The sequence below is a fragment of the Cottoperca gobio genome, chromosome 22, assembly GCF_900634415.1.
Source record: "Cottoperca gobio chromosome 22, fCotGob3.1, whole genome shotgun sequence".
In the NCBI taxonomy this organism is placed as follows: domain Eukaryota; kingdom Metazoa; phylum Chordata; class Actinopteri; order Perciformes; family Bovichtidae; genus Cottoperca; species Cottoperca gobio.
Window position 1 is genome coordinate 1,644,073 of NC_041376.1, and position 24,883 is coordinate 1,668,955.

Sequence of the window (24,883 nt, forward strand, 5' to 3'; positions counted from 1 at the left end):
CTTAAAGCTCCAAAAAAATACGTTTGAAAAACTCAACAGAAATGTCTCTTTGCAGAAATCCTGACCTGGTTACTGGAGATGATCCACAGAGCTTACTGTAGGTCGGCTCGTAGTGCAGAGAAGCAAAGATGTCGCTCATCATAACATATTAAAAAGTGAAATGAAGCTGAAGTGTAAATACTCCAGTGAAGCACCTCTAAGTTGTATTTAAGTACAGTTACTCTGCACCAGAGAAGCTGAAACTAAAGTGGTTTAAATTGAGCAGAAATTTTACTTTTAAAACCAAACCTTTGCAAAAGTAAAGACTTCCATGCAGCTGTTGAATTAACGGGTCAAACACGCACAAATAACCCACATTATGCAAACTATAAAGTCTTTTTTGAATCCCATTTTTTCCCAGGATTTACTTCAACTGGAATTTTGCGAGGGAGGGAGGGAGGGAGGGGAGTTGAGGGGAGGGCTGTGTGGATGGAGGTCTGGCTCTCTGTCATCTCCACATAAACTGTCCGGGGAAACTTCCCCCCCACTCGCTCTGCAGCAGCAAACAAAAGAGGAAGATGGAAAAGTCATTGTGCATGTTGGCTGCACTGATTTTTCTGGGAGGATTTTTAGACGCAGTGTTTACGAACAATCCAACAACTGAGATTAATTTATTGTTGAACAACAAGACGACAGCTGAGTGTGTCACTGTGCAGCCGCAGGATCACAGCTCAGGACAGACAGACTCCAACTGCAGCACAGACACAGCTACACACCACCGCTGTCAGAGACACACAGCTGCACAAGAAAAACACCAGCGAAGAAGAAAGAAAGAAAGAAGAGAAAGCAGAACTGGGTAAGTCACGTTTTTGGTGAAGCTGTGAGAAGCCAATTAATTAATGATGCCTTCAGGGACCCACTGAGCTCCTGACTTACATCTGATCAGTTTGTGTAAATGTGGAAGGTTCACCACTTCACTTACTTTATATACTTGTGTTACTCTATGTTATTAATTATATTCTTAATTAATAGATTGCCAAAAACAAACATATTTACTGTCAAGGAACAAAACCAGAAAATATTCACATTTGAAAACCTGGACGTCGTGAATCTTTTGCATTTTGCAAGAATTCAGATTATCACAATTATTACTGTTTAACACATTATTCTGAATCCCCACAAATATGTGTTTCATGTTTGATTTAAAGTGGCTGAAATATAGAAAACAGTGAAAAGTGTTTGTCACAATCTCAGCATGGGGACGTCTACAAATGTGCTTGTTCTGTCTCAAAACCAAAACATATTCAGTGTCCTGCCACACAAGAAAAACAGCAAATATTCACTTTTGAGAAACTGGACTTTTTGCAAATATTTGTCCTGTAAACCTCTTAAACCAGACGTGTCTATTTTGCTCCTTTTACTTTAATTGCAAAGTTGCAGTGAAAACGTGACTTAAGGAGAACAAACATGGCTGTTTCTCTCCTGCCAGCACTCGTAGTGTTTGTGATTAATGGGGCTCCGTGCAGCTGGAGCTCTGCTGGACGTTTGACTTTACTCTCTTGCCCCTCAACTTTGTCTCAAGTTACATGCAAACCCTCCACGGGATTCACTTATCTGCAGTTTCCTCTGCAGAGGGCCTCCAAAGAACTTCCTATGAACTTCCCCGGATGATTAAAGATATTCCACGTACCAACCTCTAATTGCATCAGCCATGTTTTTGCTTACTCAGAGAAACCAGAGGGAGGGTTTTTAACCCTTTAGACGTTTCTTTTATCTCCCTTTCCTTCCAGACTGTCCTCCGCTCGGCCTGGAGTCCCTGCGGGTCGATGACAGCCAGATCCAGGCGTCCTCCTACCAGAGGACGGGTCTGGGTCCACACAGGGGCCGGCTGAACATCCAGGTGGGTCCAGATCTGGATCCCACACAACATACAGCGAGCTGCTTCTTAAAGAAGTTCAAAGAGATAGAAGAACAGGGAGCAGGAAGTCGTAAAGGGAGATTAGGGGGCAGATTTGGGAGAATATTTTGATTATACTGAAGCTTTGGAGGGACATTTTGTTTTTTGGGAAACCTGCTGAGGACTGTAAGATAAAACATTTATATTTATATTATTATAACATGGCTGCAACCAAGAATGATTTTCATTATGAATGAATCTACCCAAAACGTTTGTATGTGTGTTGTAACACACAGCATGAAGAAGATATTTTACATAAAGAATAAGATATATTAATAACTCAGATGACAAATGTGCAAAACAATCACAGAGTAATAAACATTAATTAGTCAATGATAAAGCTTTTAAATGTGCCACTGGATATGAAGATATGGAGTCCGTTACTTTGCTTTAATGTTTGACATTTACCCGATACTTAAAGATTATTATATAATCTAATATATTATATTATTATATTCTCCCGTGCAGCACATCTGCCAGAAGTAGCATCAAAAACCTTAAACTCGGATGACTCAGCAGGAAATAAAGATGATTCATATACTTTCCATATCTTCCATATCATATGCTTAGAGAGTCCCAGAGGTGATCGTGAATGTCTGTACAACATTTCATATCAATCCATCCAATAGTTGCTAAACTATTTCAGTCCAAAGTGGAGGAAAAGATCATTGGTCTAATTTCTGAGTCTTAAACTGTGTTGCAGTATTTATATATAGAGTTCCCTCATTATGTTTTGAATATAAAGATGCACAAACTAACAGCAAGACATATTACTTCCTTACTCATTGACTTCACATTATCATGTTTTATTTCTGTCCATAGTTCCCGCTGCATATTTCTTAAACTAATAGACTATAAAATAAAATTAATCTCTTTTTTTCTCTTCTGCTTTTATTGGCATGTAAAATTACCACTGTAATAAAACCCCAGTGAGTTTCTTGGAAATTAAATAAAGTAATCTGTAAATCACAGAGTCAGCGCCCAATTATTCTACCATCAGGGTCAACACCAGAATCTTACGCAACGCTTCACGTGGAGTCAGAGCCAAAACCAGTTTAACGTCTTCTGCAGGAGAATGTGTAAAAACTCACTCTGTGTTTTCAGTCTGGCATCGAGGACGGGGACCTGTACGATGGAGCCTGGTGTGCCGAGTACAAGGACCGGCACCAGTGGCTGGAGGTGGACGCCATCCACCTCACGCTGTTCACGGGAGTCATCCTGCAGGGCCGAAACTCCATCTGGAGGTCAGGTAGTATCAGGATTCAGATCTGAAGCAAGGTTTCTTCCAAGATTTAATTTAAAACTGCTGCTAGAAACGAAACAAAGGAAGACTTGTCACAGAAGAAAGAACAAAATGTTCTTTCACTGCATAAGTCTGAATATTAAAAATATTGTTCTGCTCTGTGCTACAGTTGGGACTGGGTCCACACCTACAAAGTGCAGCTGAGTAACGACTCTGTGAGCTGGAAAACCTGCATGAATGGAACAGAAGAGGCGGTAAGAACCTGGAAGATAACTGAACATGCCGACCGGGCTCAGAGCCAGAGGCCCAGGGGCCTGTGACTACAAAGAGACACAAACACATAGAACAACATAGAATGGTAGAACAACGTAAAATAGATTCAAAACAATCAAGAAGAGACGCAAAACAATCATAAAGAGACACAAAACGACCATAAATAGATGCAAAACGATTAAGAATAGATGGAAAACAATCATAAAGGCATGCAAAATTACTTAAAATACATGTAAGATAACAAATATTGGATGCAAAACCATCACAAAGACGCAAAACAATCATAAATACATGCAAAACAATCATAAAGACATGCAAAACAATCATAAAGACATGCAAAACAACATAAAATACATGCAAAACAATCATAAAGACATGCAAAACAACATAAAATACATGCAAAACAATCATAAAGACATGCAAAACAACATAAAATACATGCAAAACAATCATAAAGACATGCAAAACGACATAAAATACATGCAAAATGACACATTTTGGATGCAAAACAACAAAAATAGATACAAAAAACGTCTACAAAGGGATGCAAAATGTGTAAAAGTAGACTTTCATAGTCCGTCTATGGGTAAGAAGTATTTTTGTATTCTGTGATATGAAGGAATCTACCGTGACCAGTGGAGCTCCTTTTTTGAAGAGTTTGTTCCAAAATGAAATATTTACTGTGAACAAACCAGTGAACTGCACAACACGTCTAATAACAGCTCGACAACACTAGAAATACTTTCTACGAGTCATTTGTGTGTTTATGATTTGAAAGGCTGTTTTTGTTTTCTCTCTTGTTCAGATATTTGAAGGGAACCAGAACCCAGAGACCCCGGTGCTCGGACGGCTTCTTGTTCCCACCGTCGCCCGTTATATCCGCATCAACCCTCAGACCTGGTACTTTAACGGCACCGTCTGCCTCCGGGCGGAGATCCTCGGCTGTCGGGTGCACGGTAAGAAACTCAGAGCTGCAACGAAGCTAAATGCATTCACTCAAGTGCTGTACTGAAGTGCTTATAAGAGGTACTTGTACTCTACTTGAGTTTTAAAGCAACTTTATACGAATCCTCAACATTTCCCTGATAAACTGAAGGATGATCCTTGACTTTGTATAGATACGTGGTTCTCATTTGTATCTCTCTGTAGTTGTTTTGTGTCTCTTTGTAGTTGTTTTGTGTCTCTTTGTAGTTGTTTTGTGTCTCTCTGTAGTTGTTTTGTGTCTCTTTGTAGTTGTTTTGTGTCTCTTTGTAGTTGTTTTGTGTCTCTCTGTAGTTGTTTTGTGTCTCTCTGTAGTTGTTTTGTGTCTATTTGTAGTTGTTTTGTGTCTTTTGTAGTTGTTTTGTGTCTCTCTGTAGTTGTTTTGTGTCTCTTTGTAGTTGTTTTGTGTCTCTTTGTAGTTGTTTTGTGTCTCTTTGTAGTTGTTTTGTGTCTCTCTGTAGTTGTTTTGTGTCTTTTGTAGTTGTTTTGTGTCTCTTTGTAGTTGTTTTGTGTCTGTCTGTAGTTGTGTTGTGTCTCTTTGTAGTTGTTTTGTGTCTCTCTGTAGTTGTTTTGTGTCTCTCTGTAGTTGTTTTGTGTCTCTTTGTAGTTGTTTTGTGTCTGTCTGTAGTTGTGTTGTGTCTCTTTGTAGTTGTTTTGTGTCTCTCTGTAGTTGTTTTGTGTCTCTCTGTAGTCGTTTTGCATCTGTCAGTCCACATAAGGAAGTTGTGCTCTTTCTTTCCTCACAGATCCAGCTGACATCTACTCCTCAGAACAAGAATTTGTATCAAAAGACGCTCTGGACTTCAGACAACACAACTACAAAGACATGAGGAAGGTCAGAGTGTGAAGCGGCTGCAGGGCGACACATGCAGGATGACTAACTGGTTTCTAAAGCTAACACCAGACATTTTACTCTTAACAGTTTGCAGATTTCCTCACACTTCAGATTTAACCCGTTAAAGACTTTTAGTCCAACATGTCTAAAATGAGGATTTCTGCATACTAACAATACATTTATGGATAAAATAATCAGCAGATTAAACTATGATGAAAATAATTATTAGTTAAACATTTAAAATGAGCTCCACCTCAACAACAACAGTAAAATCCTGTTTTTACATAAATACATGAGTTATAATAATAATAAACAGGGAACATTTTTATACTTTAATTCTAAGTATATTTTCTTGATTACACTTAAATACTCTCAATGTATTTACTTGCACTGGAGTTTACTTTGTAACGTTAGTACTTTCACCTAAACACAGTAAAATCTTCCTCCACCACCGTTTTTGACCTTGAAGCTCATGAAGTCTGTGACGGAGGAGTGCCCGGACATCACGCGCATCTACACCATCGGGAAGAGCTACACGGGCCTCAAGCTGTACGTCATGGAGATCTCAGACAACCCCGGGAAACATGAACTAGGTGAGAGCGTAAAACTCCTCTTCTGTGGTAAGATTAAAACTTTATTGTTTGTCCACACGAAAACAGTTCTTTCATTACCTTCTCCAGACGACCAGCTTTACTTACCACATATACTGTATATATATATATATATATATATATATATATATATATATATATATATATATATATATATATATATATTGTATATTATATTTTTCGTTTTAGATTTACTTTTTTACAACATTTGGCTGGTAAATTGCGCTAATTTTGTGCCCTGATTACAATTATTCTTTATGTGTGAGGAAAAAGTAAATGTTATTAAATACTAACTTAATTACTTATTAACTGAATTATTACTTACTTAATTACTTACTTGATTAATTACTTACTAACTTAATTACTTATTAACTGAATTACTTACTTACTTAATTAATTACTTGATTAATTACTTACTAACTTAATTACTAAATTACTTAATGACTTACTTACTAACTTAATGACTTACTTACTAACTTAATTACTTATTAACTGAATTACTTACTTACTTAATTACTTACTTGATTAATTACTTACTAACTTAATTACTTATTAACTGAATTACTTACTTACTTAATTAATTACTTGATTAATTACTTACTAACTTAATTACTAAATTACTTAATGACTTACTTACTTAATGACTTATTAACTTAATTAATTACTTACTAACTTAATTACTTACTAACTTAATAACTTACTTACTTAATTACTTACTAACTTAATTACTTACTAACTTAATAACTTACTTACTTAATGATTTATTAACTTAATTAATGACTTATTAACTTAATTACTTACTTACTAACTTAATTACTTACTTACTAGCTTAATTACTTACTTACTAACTTAATTACTTACTTACTAACTTAATTACTTACTTACTAGCTTAATTACTTACTTACTAACTTAATTACTTACTTACTAACTTAATTACTTACTTACTAGCTTAATTACTTACTTACTAACTTAATTACTTACTTACTAACTTAATTACTTACTTACTAGCTTAATTACTTACTTACTAACTTAATTACTTATTAACTGAATTACTTACTTACTTAATTACTTACTTGATTAATTACTTACTAACTTAATTACTTATTAACTGAATTACTTACTTACTTAATTAATTACTTGATTAATTACTTACTAACTTAATTACTAAATTACTTAATGACTTACTTACTAACTTAATGACTTACTTACTTAATGACTTATTAACTTAATTAATTACTTACTAACTTAATTACTTACTAACTTAATAACTTACTTACTTAATTACTTACTAACTTAATTACTTACTAACTTAATAACTTACTTACTTAATGATTTATTAACTTAATTAATGACTTATTAACTTAATTACTTACTTACTAACTTAATTACTTACTTACTAACTTAATTACTTACTTACTAACTTAATTACTTACTTACTAGCTTAATTACTTACTTACTAACTTAATTACTTACTTACTAGCTTAATTACTTACTTACTAACTTAATTACTTACTTACTAGCTTAATTACTTACTTACTAGCTTAATTACTTACTTACTAACTTAATTACTTACTTACTAGCTTAATTACTTACTTACTAACTTAATTACTTACTTACTAACTTAATTACTTACTTACTAACTTTATTACTTACTTACTAACTTAATTACTTACTTACTAACTTAATTACTTACTTACAAACTTTATTACTTACTTACTAACTTAATTACTTACTTACTAACTTTATTACTTACTTACTAACTTAATTACTTACTTACTAGCTTAATTACTTACTTACTTACTAACTTAATTACTTACTTACTAACTTAATTACTTACTTACTAACTTTATTACTTACTTACTAACTTAATTACTTACTTACTAACTTTATTACTTACTTACTAACTTAATTACTTACTTACTAGCTTAATTACTTACTTACTAACTTAATTACTTACTTACTAACTTAATTACTTACTTACTAACTTAATTACTTACTTACTAACTTAATTACTTACTTACTAACTTAATTACTTACTTACTAACTTAATTACTTACTTACTAACTTTATTACTTACTTACTAACTTAATTACTTACTTACTAGCTTATTACTTACTTACTACTAATTACTTACTACTAGCTTAATTACTTACTTACTAACTTAATTACTTACTTACTAACTTAATTACTTACTTACTAACTTAATTACTTACTTACTAACTTATTACTTACTTACTAGCTTAATTACTTACTTACTAACTTAATTACTTACTTACTAACTTAATTACTTACTTACTAGCTTAATTACTTACTTACTAACTTAATTACTTACTTACTAACTTATTACTTACTTACTAACTTAATTACTTACTTACTAACTTAATTACTTACTTACTAGCTTAATTACTTACTTACTAACTTTATTACTTACTTACTAACTTAATTACTTACTTACTAACTTTATTACTTACTTACTAACTTAATTACTTACTTACTAGCTTAATTACTTACTTACTAACTTAATTACTTACTTACTAACTTAATTACTTACTTACTAACTTAATTACTTACTTACTAACTTAATTACTTACTTACTAACTTTATTACTTACTTACTAACTTAATTACTTACTTACTAGCTTAATTACTACTAACTTACTAACTTAATTACTTACTTACTAACTTAATTACTTACTTACTAACTTAATTACTTACTTACTAGCTTAATTACTTACTTACTAACTTAATTACTTACTTACTAACTTAATTACTTACTTACTAGCTTAATTACTTACTTACTAACTTAATTACTTACTTACTAACTTTATTACTTACTTACTAACTTAATTACTTACTTACTAACTTAATTACTTACTTACTAACTTTATTACTTACTTACTAACTTTATTACTTACTTACTAACTTAATTACTTACTTACTAGCTTAATTACTTACTTACTAACTTTATTACTTACTTACTAACTTAATTACTTACTTACTAACTTAATTACTTACTTACTAACTTAATTACTTACTTACTAACTTTATTACTTACTTACTAACTTAATTACTTACTTACTAGCTTAATTACTTACTTACTAACTTAATGACTTATTAACTTAATTACTTACTTACTAACTTAATTACTTACTTACTAACTTTATTACTGGGGAGAACTCTGAGAACAAGAGGAGCATTTTGTATTTTTGTGCTGATGTGCAGATTGTGGGTGTTTGGGGAGTTTTAGTTTTGGGAATGTCTTCCTCACATCTGGCCAGTAAATGTGAGATTACTGGAAAACTTCTGTTGCTTAACAAAAACAAACGAGATGAAATATGTTCCTGATCTGTCTCTGGACTTAACTTTGACCTACTGAATACAAATCTAAGTTTCAACGACTTCATGTTTATCGTGACCTGGCCCAGAAAACACTTCCTCCACATTCGCTTCTTGGCAAGTAAAGCTTCTGTCTTCATTTCCCCTGCTGGCAGGCGAGCCGGAGTTTCGCTACGTGGCCGGGATGCACGGGAACGAGGCTCTTGGCCGGGAGCTCGTCCTCAACCTCATGCAGTATCTGTGCAGAGAATACAAGAAGGGCAACCAGCGCGTCGTCCGGCTGGTGAGCGACACTCGGATCCACCTGCTGCCCTCCATGAACCCTGATGGATACGAGGAAGCTTATAAGAAGGTGGGTGACGTTTCCATCTTCACTTCCAAATATTCTGATAATCGATTAATCGTCAGGGGTGGGCAACTGCGCATGCGCCCTTTGTGAGTCAATTTCCAGAAATCAATCTGTCGGAGCTCCGTGAAGGGGGGGGGGGGGGGTTGCAAAGTGGCCCTGTGGCAGTGAGGACACACTTTTTAGCCTGTAACATCTACTCCAGGGATTCACGAATCCAAGTTTCACACACACACACACACACACACACACACACACACACACACACACACACACACACACACACAGTATAACAGGCTGATGGTGCTTAATGCATTAGTAGTTTCTCAAAAAGTAAATTGGTTTTTACAGAGAGAATCCGGCTTTATTCCATTTACTGGGAGTGTTGCACTTGTAGAATTGATTCTGCTCATGCATGCATGGATTATTACAATTATTTAAAATTCCGTTTTGCTCGTTATTCATTTGTGATTTGATGTCCTTTAATAAAGTCACTTCTAATATATATTAGGGCTGTCAAGCCATTAAAATAATTAATCTAATTGATTACATGCTTTGTGATTAATTAATCTAAATTAATAGGATATCAATATTTGCTGTGAGAAGCATTTCAAAATATTCAAAAGTTCATGTAAATTAAATACACAATATATTCATCATTATAAATATTATTTATTTCAATTCGTTTACATTTCATTTGTCAACAAGTGTCTCCAGCAGAGAGAAGAGTCCATCCTCTCCCTGGTCTCCATCCTCTCCCTGCTCTCCATCCTCTCCCTGCTCACCATCCTCTCCCTGCTCTCCATCCTCTCCCTGCTCACCATCCTCTCCCTGCTCTCCATCCTCTCCCTGCTCACCATCCTCTCCCTGCTCTCCATCCTCTCCTTGCTCTCCATCCTCTCCATCCTCTCCCTGCTCTCCATCCTCTCCCTGCTCTCCATCCTCTCCCTGCTTTCCATCCTCTCCCTGCTCTCCATCCTCTCCCTGCTCACCATCCTCTCCTTGCTCTCCATCCTCTCCATCCTCTCCCTGCTCTCCATCCTCTCCTTGCTCTCCATCCTCTCCATCCTCTCCCTGCTCTCCATCCTCTCCCTGCTCTCCATCCTCTCCCTGCTCTCCATCCTCTCCCTGCTCTCCTGCCTCCGTCTCCTTCTCCCTGAAACTAAATGTTAGCTTTCCTACTTCTGTGTACGGACTGGTTGCTTTCTGCAATGAATTATGGTGATACAATTAAAGTGAAAAAAAACAAACTTTATTGAACAAAGGATCAGAAGTAAACAGTAAAAGTGAAAACTGGTCGGGGATGGGGGGGAGGAAGAAGCATCTCTGGTACACAGCTCGTGGAGAAGGAAAGTATCCTGATGGCTCTCGATCATCTTCTGGTAGATCTTAAGTCTGTGAAGTCCAACAGGGTCTGGAGGAGGAGGAGGAGGAGGAGGAGAAGAAAACGTAAACCGAACGTAAACAGAAACGCAGCTTTAAACTATCTGCCCAGGCAACTATAAGTGTGTTTGCATGTTAACTGAAAGATCATAGTGTGTGTGTGTGTGTGTGTGTGTGTCTACGATCCTCGCTGCTGTTTTAAATAATTCACACTCAGTCATAATAATAATAATAATAATACATTTCATTTAGAGGCGCCTTTCAGGACACACGGTCGCCTTACAGAGCATTGAAAAGTTAAAACAGCAGATTTGAAAGTGGTAATGGAGTCAGACTGTTTGATGTGTGGAGGCAGAGAAGTCCAGAGCCTGGGCGCGGTGCAGCTGAAAGCCCTGGCTCCCATGGTGCTGAGGAGGGAGGTGGGAGACAGTCAGGAGTCCGGCTGAGGATGAGCGCAGGGAGCGGGAGGGGGTGTATTCCTGGAAGAGGTTTGAGAGATAGGTGGGGGCGAGGTTGTTAATATAATAATAATACATTTTATTTGGAGGCGCCTTTCAAGACACCCAAGCACACCGTACAAAATACAAGAGATAAAAAGTGCAGGACGTTGGAGAGCAAACAAACAATACCAGAGATCTGGTGGAGAAAGGCCCTGGCCCCCCTGGTGATGAGGCGTGATGTGGGGATCGTCAGTAGACCAGCTGAGGATGAGCGGAGGGAGCGGGAGGGGGTATACTCCTGAAGGAGGTCACTTAGGTAGGTGGGGGCGAGTTTGTGAAGGGCTTTGTAGGTGAACAGGATGTTTTTGTAGTTGAGCCGGGATTGAACAGGGAGCCAGTGAAGTTTCAGGAGCATGGGGGTGATGAGGATAGTGGGGAGGGGGTCGAGCTGACAGGTAGTGGCTTTGGATTTAAGGATGAGCTTGGAGATGGTCGATTCTGTTGCTAGTGAGAAGTTGGAGAGGGTGCTGGTTAATGGTTGGATGGTGGTAGCCATCCAGGGTGGATCACTTGGGGAAGTACAGGATGAGGCCAGCTGATGATGGATGGTGTCATTGCAGTGGTCGGTGGAGACATCTGGAGGGAGGGTTGTAGCAGGCTGAAGCAGGTGGCTGACTGTTGAGAAGAGGGTTCTGGTGTTATTTGTACCAGTGTTGATGAGGTTGGAGTAGTCGGAGGATTTTGCAATTAGTTTTTGTAATCAATCCGGTGCTGAACAGGGAGCCAGTGAAGTTGGATGAGGATGGGGGTGATGTGGTCAGACGATTTGGTGCGGGTAATGATCCGGGCAGCCGAGTTTTGAATGATTTGGAGTCTGTTGAGTAGTTTTGTGGGGAGGCCAGAGAGGATAGGATTCATACTCTGCCATACTCTGTCCCACTCTGCAAGATTCTGTCACACTAAGTCACACCCTGTCATACTCTGCCATACTCTGTCCCACTCTGGCCAGACTCTGTCGCACTCAGTCACACTGTGTCACACTGTGACATACTCTGTGACACTCTGCCACTCTCTTACCACACAGAGCTACACAGAGCCACACAGAGCCACACAGAGCCACATAGAGAGCACACAGAAGTCCCACAGAGCCACACAGAGGCACGTTGAAGTCACACATAAGTCCCACAGTAGTCCCACAGAGCCACACAGTGCCACACAGAGTCACACAGAGTCACACATAGTCCCACCAGAGAGACACAGAGCCACCCAGAAGTCACACAGATACTGAAGAAGAATTCTCACACACTCAGAGACTGTGTGCGAGAACTCTTTTCATGACATCAGGTAACATTCTGGATCCACAGAATTCTGAAATGGAATTGTGTCCATAGAATTCCATATCAGGCAAAATACTTTAAAACTACTGTATGTACTCCAGCTTTATACGTTTTGTAGTCATTGTGTGTCTCTTTGTGCTGTTGTCCTCCTTTTCTTGTTATTTTCTGTCTTTTTGCAGTTGCTCTGCGTGTCTTTGTAGTCGCTTTATATTTCTTTAGTTGTTTGTAAGTTATTTACTGACTTTGGTGATCCCATCAATTTACCCCCAGTGCCACCACGAGGTTTTTTGGGTTTTAATCAAATGTCGTGACAACTATTGGATGGATTGCTATGAAATTGAACACAGTGATTGGTCATGTAATCGATATATGGGCATTCCGTATACACTCTGGAGACCCCCCCAGATGATGCCCACCATCAGAAGACACCAGGGTATTGTGGTAGCCCATCCAAGTCCAGCAGCACCATCATGGACTCCCTGCTCAGCCAAACTGTATCTGTATATAGTGCAGTGTTTCCCCGACCATTGTTTCACGGAACCCCTGCGCCCCCCCCCTGAAATTCAAGGTGTTTTGTTTTTTTCTAGAGTTCTTAAAAAAAAAAAAAAAATTATATATTCAGAAGTCAGTTTTCACATTGAACAGCTGCTCTGTTATTAAATAAACTAAACGCTTATGTTTATCTAATTTATGTGCACGTTTCAGTGTTTACTTTCTTTACTCAGTTTTACAAAGGGCGGGGTTTCGCTTCCGACACACACACACACTGCGCATACACTTACAGTCAGAGACAGAGCGGAGGAAAGGAGAGGAGGGAACTAAATAGAATCCGTGCCACGCACCCCACGCACCCCGCGCACCCCTCGCACCCCGCGCACCCCACGCACCCCACGCATTCAGTGTTGCCAACTTGGCAACTTTCTCGCTAAATCTAGCGACTTTCCAAACCCTCTTGGCGACGTTTTTGGTCAAAAGCTACTAGCGACAAATCTTTTTCTGGTGTTATGGAGACTTTTGGAGACTTTTCTGGTGTTTTGGATACTCTGACTTATCGTTCTGCAGTTACTGTCCTCAACGAGCAGCGAGTGCTGCCGTGAATTAAATTTTTTTTTAAACATAATAAATATTTTTCAATTAATATGTTATTTCACTTTCATTCCTCTCTATATTCTGAAGCTTTGTGCAGAGGGCTTTGTTCACATGTCACTCACAGCTCATGTTATACACGCTACACTCACTACATGCAGGAGATGCACAGAGTTCTGTGTGTTGACAGGATTTAGTGATTTATGGAGTGATACAAAGACAGATCCAGAGTCTGTACAAACCTTTGATATGTTAACAACATGAAACACTTTGAACCTGAATCTGCTGCAGGGCTCGGAACTGGCCGGCTGGGCGGACGGACGATACAGCTTCGAAGGAATCGACATGAATCACAACTTTCCAGACCTGAACAACATCATGTGGGACGCCCAGGAGGCGGCAGCGGACACATCTAAAGTCTCCAACCACTACATCCCGATCCCGGAGTACTACACGCAGGAAGACGCCATGGTAAGGACACGTATTGGCGATAACCGTGATTTAAAAAACGACTTGTTGATATCACGTTAAGGCTTCGAGCCTCGTCATCTTTCTGACACTATAAACTCTTCCTCATTCTCGGTACTTCTTGCACATTTCTGCACAATACTACCACTTTAAAAGTGTACAGCTCTTACACATTTAATTCAGATATACTGTACATATCAATTTATCATATTTGTATTTTCTTTTTTAATTTATTGTGCACATTTTTATTTTATTTTATAATAGTTTTTATAATATTCCTAGTTTCCTATCCCTACCTGGCAATAAACCAGATTCTGATTCTTATAATACACATTTAATATAATAATCTTGTTGATTGTTATAATTAAAGATGCACTGACTGATAAAATGTAAATAAAATGTATAACTGTTGCACCATCTGCTGATTGTATTAGGAATGACAGTTTGTGATTTGATACTTGTACAAAAAATATACTATTAATCTAAACTTGTTTATGACAAAAACATATTTTAGTTTGTAAGAAGATACAAGTTTGTGTTTAATTATAAATCAGTGTTTTATTTCATGCTGTTTTACTACTATTACTGTTTGTTATATAATTCTATTTTATTACATTTGTATCATTGCTCTCACATTGTCAAATAGTTTTTGTCTTTGTTGTTTTTACTTAATGATATGATTCTTGATATATTTATTTATTATATATATTTTCTCCCATTTTTCTAATATTTGTATGTCATTTAGTTTAAATGGGGGTTTTATTTACGTGTATACATTGTTCTGAAAATCTTTTACCCAGAAAGCACTTTGTGCATAAGCATAAATACAATTATCATTATTATTATTTGTGCAGCACTTAGATCTGCACTAGCCTGTATGAAAGGTGCTATATAAATAAATATTAATGTATCCCTCAGGTTGCACCAGAGACGCGTGCAGTCATCAGCTGGATGCAGGACATTCCCTTTGTGCTCAGTGCGAACCTCCACGGGGGGGAACTGGTGGTCACGTACCCCTTCGACTGCACCCGGGACTGGGCCCCCCAGGAGGACACCCCCACGGCGGACAACGCTTTCTTCCGCTGGCTGGCCACCGTGTACGCCTCCACCAACCTGGTGATGTCCAACCCCGACCGCCGGCTCTGCCACTACGAGGACTTCCAGGCGCACAACAACATCATCAACGGCGGGGCCTGGCACACCGTCCCCGGCAGTGAGTGATGTTGATACACGTGGCCAAATGTTTCAGGGTTCCTGTCTGAAACATAAAGGCACAGAGCAGTGAGGGAGTTTGTATTTCTAGGTTTCTGTCTGTGAATGTTGCATTTACTGAAATATATATTTATATATCTTTATTGAGTGAAGTTCAACAATTACAGAGAAACATTAGCATCTTTACTCTCAGCCAACAATCATTAAAGATGTATAAAGAATTTAATAAAAACAAAATGAGACTCTAACATTAAAAAAATGTCAGTTTAAAAAAGTATAAATAAATATAAAAACAAAGTAATACAAATTAGACAATAAATGCAAATGAATAAAATGAACACCGATAGATAAATAAAGTTTTATTCAAATGTTATCTTTTACATCCTCCCCTGTGTGCCGTGAGCTCATCTGATAAATAATAAAACAAATAGATTAAAACATTAATCTGCTGAAACAGCTGTTTTACCTTTTCTGATGCACATTGTTTACTTTAGTAAACAGAAGACAGTTATATATAATTCTGCATTTTATATATGTATTTTTTGCATCCTTCCCTGAAACTCTATCACCTGAAAAGAAATCATCTTATTTTGCATAAATAAAGATTTAAAGGCTCCTGAAACTTATTTTTACGTTGTTGTTGTTGCTTGTTTTCGATGCACGTTGTTACCTTGTGTGTGTTTCCTGCAGGTATGAATGACTTCAGCTACCTGCACACGAACTGCTTCGAGGTGACGGTGGAGTTGTCCTGTGATAAGTTTCCTCACGTCAGCGAGCTTCCCGTGGAGTGGGAGAACAACAAGGAGTCTCTGCTGGTTTACATGGAGCAGGTGAGTCTGCAGCTTGAAGAGCTTCATTTTCTCTGCGGAGGTTTAACAGCGTCTCGTCTTCACTCAGGTTCACAGAGGCATCAAGGGCGTAGTCCGGGACAAGATGACAAAACAAGGAATATCAGACGCTGTAATCAAGGTGGAGGACCACAAGCACGACATCCGATCAGGTCAGTATATTTAATATTTAATATCTCATGTAACTCACTTCACTCCCTCTAGACAGTTCATTCAAAAAGTCCATATAACTCTAACTTAAGCTTCGTCACACGCTCCCTGTGACTGCCCCGGAGAATAAAATCCAAGGGTTTATCGATTAGTCGATCAACAGAATAATAATCGCCAACTATTTTAATAAATTAATGAATTTGAAAAAATGTCTTTAAATTCTGTTTTCAGCCTCTCAATGTGTGGATTTCAAATCAGATTAAAGTGACACAACAAGACATTTAAAAACAAACCTTGGATTTAAAACTGGGATGAAAATCTTTCTCTATTTTCTGACATTTTATAGATTAATCGATTAATGTAGAGCAGGTTTCCAACCTGGGGGTTGGGACCCCCAGTGGGGTCGCCAAAGCTTCACACTGGGTCGTGAGGCTTTAAGATTTTAAGGAGTGTAAGACAACTTTCTTCCTAAATATATACAGTTGGCCAATATCTCAGGGAATTATTTCAGGCCCAGAGGGGGGGCCGACAGCGAGCACCTGGTGGCCGGGTTTGCCACGGAACCCGGTCGGGCACAGCCCGAAGAAGCTACATGGTGCCTCCCATCCATCCATCCTGTGGGCCAATCACTCATGGGAAAAACCGCTGGGGTCGGGTGCGCTGTCACACGGGTGGCAGTGATGGTCAGGGACCTCGACGGACCAGACCCGGACAGCAGAGGCTGGCACTGGGGACGTGGAATGTCACCTCTCTGTGGGGGAAGGAGCCGGAACTGGTGCGGGAGGTGGAGCGCTACCAGTTGGATGGCGGAGCTTTTCAGACATCCCTGTGGAGGTTGGGGGCATTGAACCTGAGTGGGCGATGTTCAAAACCTCTATTGCTGAAGCTGCGGTGATGAGCTGTGGTCTCATGGTCTTAGGTGCCTCAAGGGGTGGTAACCCTCGAACACCGTGGTGGACCCCAGTGGTCAGGGAAGCCGTTCGACTGAAGGAGTCCTTCCGGGTTATGTTATCCGGGAGGACTCTGGAAACAGTTGCAGGGTACCGAAGGACCGTGGGCCGTGGCAGAGGCAAAGCAGCGGATGTGGGAGAAGTTTGGAGAAGCTATGGAGAAGGACTTTCGGTCTGGGACAGTGCCTAGGGGTTGGCAGACCGGGGTGGTGGTTCCCCTATTTAAAAAGGGGGACCAGAGAGTGTGTACCAACTACAGGGGTATCACACTTCTCAGCCTCCCTGGTAAAGTCTACTCCAAGGTGCTGGAAAGGAAGGTTCGGCCGGTAGTCGAACCTCTGATTGAAGAGGAACAATGCGGATTCCGTCCTGGTCGTGGAACAACGGACAAACTTTTCACTCTCGCAAGGATCCTGGAGGGGGCCTGGGAGTGTGCACATGTGTTTTGAGGATCTGGAGAAAACGTATGACCGGGTCCCCCGGGTGATACTGTGGGAGGTGCTCCGGGAGTATGGGGTGAAGGGGTCACTTCTGAGGGCCATCCAATCCCTGTACGCCCAAAGGGAGAGTTGTGTCCGGATACTCGACTGTAAGTCGGACTCGTTCCCAGTGAATGTTGGCCTCCGGCAGGGCTGCGCTTTATTACCAATCATGTTCGTGATTTTCATGGACAGGATATCGAGGCGTAGTCGTGGAGGAGAGGGGTTGCAGTTCGGTGACCTGAGGATCTCATCGCTGCTCTTTGCAGATGATGTGGTCCTTATGGCATCATCGGTCTGTGACCTTCAACAGTCACTGGATCGGTTCGCAGCCGAGTGTGAAGCGGTTGGGATGAGGATCAGCACCTCAAAATCTGAGGCCATGGCTCTCAGTAGGAAACCGGTGGATTGCCTACTCCGGGTAGGGAATGAGCCTTTACCCCAAGTGAAGGAGTTCAAGTACCTCGGGGTCTTGTTCGCGAGTGAGGGGACGATGCAGCGAGAGATTGGTCGGAGAATCGAAGCAGCAGGGGCGGTACTGTAGTCGCTTTACCGCACCGTTGTGACGAAAAGAGAGCTGAGCCAGAAGGCAAAGCTCTCAAATTACCGGTCGATCTTTGTCCCTACCCTCACCTATGGTCATGAAGGCTGGGTCATGACCGAAAGAACGAGATCACGGGTACAAGCGGCCGAAATGGGTTTTCTCAGGCGGGTGGCTGGCGTCTCCCTTAGAGATAGGGTGAGAAGCTCAGCCATCCGTGAGAGACTCGGAGTAGAGCCGCTGCTCCTTTACGTTGAAAGGAGCCAGTTGAGGTGGTTGGGGCATCTGGTAAGGATGCCACCTGGGCGCCTCCCTAGGGAGGTGCTCCAGGCACGTCCAGCTGGGAGGAGACCCCGGGGAAGACCCAGGACTCGGTGGAGAGATTATATCTCCTCACTGGCCTGGGAACGCCTCAGGATCCCCCAGTCGGAGCTGGAGGATGTGGCCCGGAGAAGGGAAGATTGGGGTTCCTTACTGGAGCTGCTGCCCCCGCGACCCGACCCCGGATAAGCGGTAGACGATGGATGGATGGAAGTTTGGATTATTATTTATGATATAAATTTATACAGACTCGCTCGAAATTTTAAAAGTACGCAGTTAAAACAACCAAACAGAAAATAGAACAACGGCTACCTGTCAGGGAGAAAATAAACTTTGAATTTGTATAAAAAAGCATCTTATTTAATAATTGTTTTCTAAAAAAGGAGAGAATTGTATTGAAATTTCCTAAAAAATATCAGGAAAACTGATAATCGTCTCAGAATTCATCCAAATAGTTTGACACAAACTTCCTGCAGTACCTGTGTTCACTCTCTGGGTTAATCGTACAAGTGTTTTTGTACTTTTATTGTTTTGCATTGAATATAATATGAAATATCCATAAAAGTTGTCAGTTGACTTAATGATGGGTAACGAGTCCCTGAGGATTAAAAGATTAAGAACCACTGAGATTAATCAATCATTTTGAATAAATATGAACTGAAGCTTCTTAGAAACTACACATGTTGTCTAGAGAGAGAATACATCTTTGCTTGTCCGTCCTCAGCTACTGACGGAGACTACTGGCGTCTGCTGAACCCGGGCGAGTACAAGGTGGTGGTCTGGGCCGAGGGTTACTTCCCCTCCATGCGTCGGTGCCACGTGGGCACAGAGCTGCGTCCCACCATCTGTGACTTCACCCTGACCAAGACGTCCCTTCAGAGGCTGAAGGAGGTCCGGGCCAAGGGAGGGAAGATCCCGCAGGATCTTCAGCTGCGTCTGCGCGCTCTGAGGGTCCGCAAGCTCCGTGCCAGCACCAAGGCCATCAACCAGCGCAGGGAGAGCACGCGGCTGCTGGCGGCGAGGAAAGCTTGAGGGGGGGGTCGAGGGGCTGGAGAGGAGCTCAACAAGCTCAAACTGAGAAACCTCTGGGAGAAGTTCCTACGAGAGAGGGAGCACAATATTAAAGGGTCAGTTCACACAATTTACAAAAATGTATTTTGTCTGCAGTCCCAGTGATTTTATATATATATATATATATATTTATATGTGCCGATCACAACTTTCAAATATTGACCCATTTGTGCCCAATATAACCCATATATAGTATAATAAGGAAAAATAATAATACTTTTATTTATAGAGCATTTGTCATACAATTGAGGCATCTTAAAGTGATTTAAAAAATAAATAAAAACACATTTAAACAGAGAGTCAATATAAATAGACAATAAAAAGACAGTAGATGCCAAAATATACAAGTGAAATTAATTTTGAGGCCTTTAAAAATAATAATAATTAAGAGAATTAGTAAAGAACCCAATGAGGACGACATTCTTAAATACTTTAATATTAAGTAAAGTATAAAAATGCAAGAACATTTATTCTGATGGTCTGAAGTCGTGAAATCTGATTCGGACAATTTCACATATCACATAAAAAGGTCAGGATTCATTTTTTAAATGAGGAAAAATGCTCATGTTGTGTTTATTAAATGACTTCCTTATATACAGTATATGAAATATTTTCGTGTTTAGTCTTTTGGCTCATGGGATTACATTTCTTTCTATAAAGAAATATAAAGAACAAACATCACGTGTACAAAGACTAAATATAGTACGATAAGAAAAACTCTTCAGGATAATAAATCCGATTTTCAGTTGCGGAAATGGTTTAAATAAAATAAAAAACAGCGATGTATTCGGGTGTACTGACCCTTTAAACAGATTAAACTGTAAACTGTAAGAGCATTTGTTTTACAAAAACAAAGACACACTGAATAACTTCTTTAAAAAGTTAAACTAAAAGGTTGTGGCGCTTCTCGAAAGATTACGGATCTCCACATTTATAGACTGGCATCAGTGAAAGTTAAAGTTTCACTTGTTTTGTACATGAACTGTTTCGTTTGTTGACGACGGAGTCGAGGATTTAAGAGTCAGCTGGTCTGACATGTGAAATGTTTTTATTTGTTTGACTAAAGTCCAACAGGAACATAAAATCTCTAATAAATATGACGTATTTGTGTTTTCTGTTTTCCTCGTGTCTCAATCTGAACCAGCCGGGGGTTCGGCTCGCAGATTAAAGATTAGGATTAACGAGATGATGGACAAAATAGGAAAGAAGAAGAAACAAAATATTATATTCTGCTGTAATTCACAAAAACATATTGTGATCATCAGAAAAGTCTCGAGGAACTGAAGTAAATGAAGCCAAACGGTCTGAAAACATCTGTTTACAAACTCTCACACAACTCGTGTAGAATAATAAAGTCTCATTGATCCAGTCGATACTTCACACACACACACACACATGACTATTTAAAACATGCGTGAGATTTTACTCACAAGTCCCCGGCTGAGCACCACTACGTTGGAGTTTACCCCGGCGATGTTCAAAACCTCTATTGCTGAAGCTGCGGTGATGAGCTGTGGTCTCAACCCCACAGTAACCCTCGAACACCGTGGTGGACCCCGGTGGTCAGGGAAGCCGTCCGACTGAAGAAGGAGTCCTTCCGGGTTATGTTATCCGGGAGGACTCCGGAAACAGTTGCAGGGTACCGAAGGACTAGAAGGGCGGCAGCTTCTGCCGTGTTAGAGGCAAAGCAGCGGGTGTGGGAGAAGTTCGGAGAAGCTATGGAGAAGGACTTTAAGTCGGCACCAAGGTGCTTCTGGAAAACCATCCAGCACCTCAGGAGGGGGAAGCGAGGAACCATCCAAGCTGTGTACAGCAAGGGTGGGACCCTGCTGACTTCAACTGAGAAGGTTATCGGCCGGTGGAAGGAGCACTTTAAGGAACTCCTGAATCCGACTAACACGCCCTCTATGGTAGAGGCAGAGCTGGAAGCTGATGGGGGATCATCGTCAATTTCCCTGATGGAAGTCACTGAGGTAGTCAAACAACTCCACAGTGGCAAAGCCGCAGGGGTTGATGAGATCCGTCCAGAAATGCTGAAGGCTTTGGGTGTTGAGGGGCTGTCTTGGTTGACACGCCTCGTCAACATTGCGTGGAAGTCTGGGACAGTGCCTAGGGGTTGGCAGACCGGGGTGGTGGTTCCCCTATTTAAAAAGGGGGACCAGAGAGTGTGTACCAACTACAGGGGTATCACACTTCTCAGCCTCCCTGGTAAAGTCTACTCCAAGGTACTGGAAAGGAGGGTTCGGCCGGTAGTCGAACCTCTGATTGAAGAGGAACAATGCGGATTCCGTCCTGGTCGTGGTACAACGGACCCACTCTTCACTCTCGCAAGGATCCTGGAGGGGGCCTGGGAGTACGCCCATCCGGCCTACGATGGATGGATTCAGTAAAACGTAATTTTCTGAATTTAAGGCCCTGTCACACAGTTCCGCATGGTCCAACATTTTCCACAGCGGTGTTGTAGCTGACGTATACATAACGAATACATAACTAATTATTATACGCATGTCAAACATTGATAGCGTATCACTTACTTATTTAAAACGTATCAGAGCGTCTGGACAACGGAGCTGGAAAAGTGCCATCTGGTTCACGTCATGCTGATGCTGGAGAACGGCTAACATGCTGAACGCTAGCTGTACGTAGAAACACGTTAATAAGTTACTCCGTCGTCAGGCATCATCTTAACATCGGGTAGGAATAGGGTATCCACTCGTTATCAATACATTGGCTGTAGGATTCACCGTCAGCCGACGTAGCCGATATCTAACGTACCTCTAACGTAGTCACGTAGGTATTCACGTACTATATTTACGTAGGTAAGTATTCACGTACGTATTCCGTATGTCTAACGTAACGTCTGCATATCTTATGAAGCACACGTCGGGTACGTCCGGTAATTTTGAACACACTCAAGACATCAGCGTTCAACAACGCACCCCAGCGTAACACAGTGAGCTCTTAACGAACACTACTTATACCTTACCTTATATCTACGTACACCAGCGTGTTGCCGATATTTTGTATAAGCCATATTGTTGTATACGTTATGCATTTGTTGGGTATTCGTCTGATACATTTTGTATTAGTAAGTGATGCGCTATCATTAGGTTAGACATGCGTATCTGTATATGTTCACTTTTCCGATCAAATTAAAAATTGGACGTATTTGGACTCTGACAAATTTTCGTATGCGCTGGCACACGTCTCTGTCATACGGAGATGTGTGACGGGGGCCTTCACCCTCTAAATCATTATATCCACATTACAGATTATTATTTATCAAAAAATTTATCTTGTGTAAATATTTAGTAAAAAGCACCGACAGTAAACCTTTAATATTTAGGTGTTTGATCAAAACATATCCCAATATTTGATTTCTCTCCGTATCGTGGAGACACGAGAGTAAAATAAAGTTTTCTTCAAGAGTTCAAAGTGACAGATTTATACAGATGATCATTTCGTGGGTGAACTATCCCTTTAACACTGAAGGACAGAAATACTGGACTCCAACAGTCAGCAGTGCAAAACAAGCTAACCTTTTTATTTCAGTGATAATCAGTACCATCATCATCATCATCATCATCATCATCATCATTTCCTGCTGTGTGAAGCCATTTAGGAAACAGAGCAAACAGTGTCCGCCTGTTGCCCTGCAGCCGTGAGGCGACTCATTGATCCACAGAGCAGCTTAAAACAGAGCAGGACTGAACAACAAAGCAACAAAGTGATGAACATGAACCCGGTTTGTGAAGTTGCTGCACCTGAAGTGAAAATGGCAGATAAGACACTTCTCTCCGAAGAGCTTGTTGTGAATATGGAATAAAAGCAGCGTCCTGCAGCCCGACCCTTTGACCCTCCGCTCAGTTTAATATAGAAATGTTTTTATTATTATCTGTAATTTGGGACATGAAACTGAAAGAGGCTGAAATAAATTGTGATCAGTTTACCTGGAAGTGTTAAAAGGTTCCTTCCTCGTTACAAACAGGAGGAATTTATGATTTCATTCATCTGTGTTCAGACAATCCTCAATTTGTTTTCAAACATTTTGGAAAATGTTTGCACTTTCTGGCGGCGGGTGACAGATGGAGCTGCAGCTAGCTGCCCGTTAGCTTAGCTTAGCACAAAGTGGGAACAAAAGCCCTTTAGAGCTCATCATTAACACTTTACGTCTAACAGCTGCAACCACAGAAAAATGATCTATAATTTAAGAGATTTTATTAAACAGAAATGTCATAAAATGCTGTTTTCAGCCTCTAAAATATGTTTTATATCATATTAAAGGGAATATATTTGGGTTTTGGACAAAACAATACATCATGTTGAACTGGGAAATAACAGTGTTCACTATTTTCTGACATTTTATGGACCAAACATTTAATCTAGAAAATAATCGGCAGATTAATCGATACTGATTAGTTGCAGCTTTAATTACATCTCGTACAAAAAAATGAAATGTAAAAACTATAAATTGTCGTTTTACCAGGTTATATCCCCGACCGACTCCAGAAAGTAGTCGGGTCCATAAAACAGCACAATTGAGTTTTTCCATCTCAGTTTTTATATGGATTAAAGATATACAATAATATGTTAATTAAAGGCCTTAAAGGGAAAGTGCACCTCGAATCAAAAGCACATTCTTCCTCTTACCTACAGGGATATTCATCAATATTTTCCTTGGACATAAGGAAACTAGATGTCCCGTGGCGTGTGCAGCTCAGAGCAGCAAAACAAAACAGCTGCAGGAATGATCATCTCCGGATTGATGAGCAGCCCTGCAGATAAGCTTTCTAAGTCTTTGTGCAAAGCTGAGCTGCTAACTCACAACTTCTGCAAAGAGAAAATATCCAAAAAATGTCAATAAATTATTTTACAATTCAAGCTTTTGCCACATGTAAAGATGTTTTTTTTAAGAAATGCATAATAGCAGAAGTTCAGGTTTAGTCGTCAGCTCCTCGTTAGACCACAGAGAAGCAAAGCACAGCTCCACACAGAGCCCCCCCCCCCCCCCCCCCCCCCATAAATAAGAAAGGAGAA

At 39.9% G+C, this 24,883-nt stretch overlaps 1 protein-coding gene across 1 annotated transcript; it reads left to right on the forward strand.

The window, feature by feature from the left end:
- The first annotated feature begins 486 nt into the window (after window positions 1-486).
- Window positions 487-20,956, forward strand: LOC115027147 (probable carboxypeptidase X1). The gene is given in 14 exon segments (XM_029460232.1): window positions 487-713; window positions 715-835; window positions 1,770-1,879; window positions 3,041-3,180; window positions 3,349-3,433; window positions 4,258-4,408; window positions 5,180-5,268; window positions 5,738-5,861; window positions 9,370-9,566; window positions 14,098-14,277; window positions 15,193-15,487; window positions 16,177-16,316; window positions 16,384-16,486; window positions 19,500-20,956. Coding segments are annotated over 14 exon segments (2,199 nt in total). The 5' UTR covers window positions 487-557; the 3' UTR covers window positions 19,808-20,956.
- The last annotated feature ends 3,927 nt before the right edge of the window (window positions 20,957-24,883 follow it).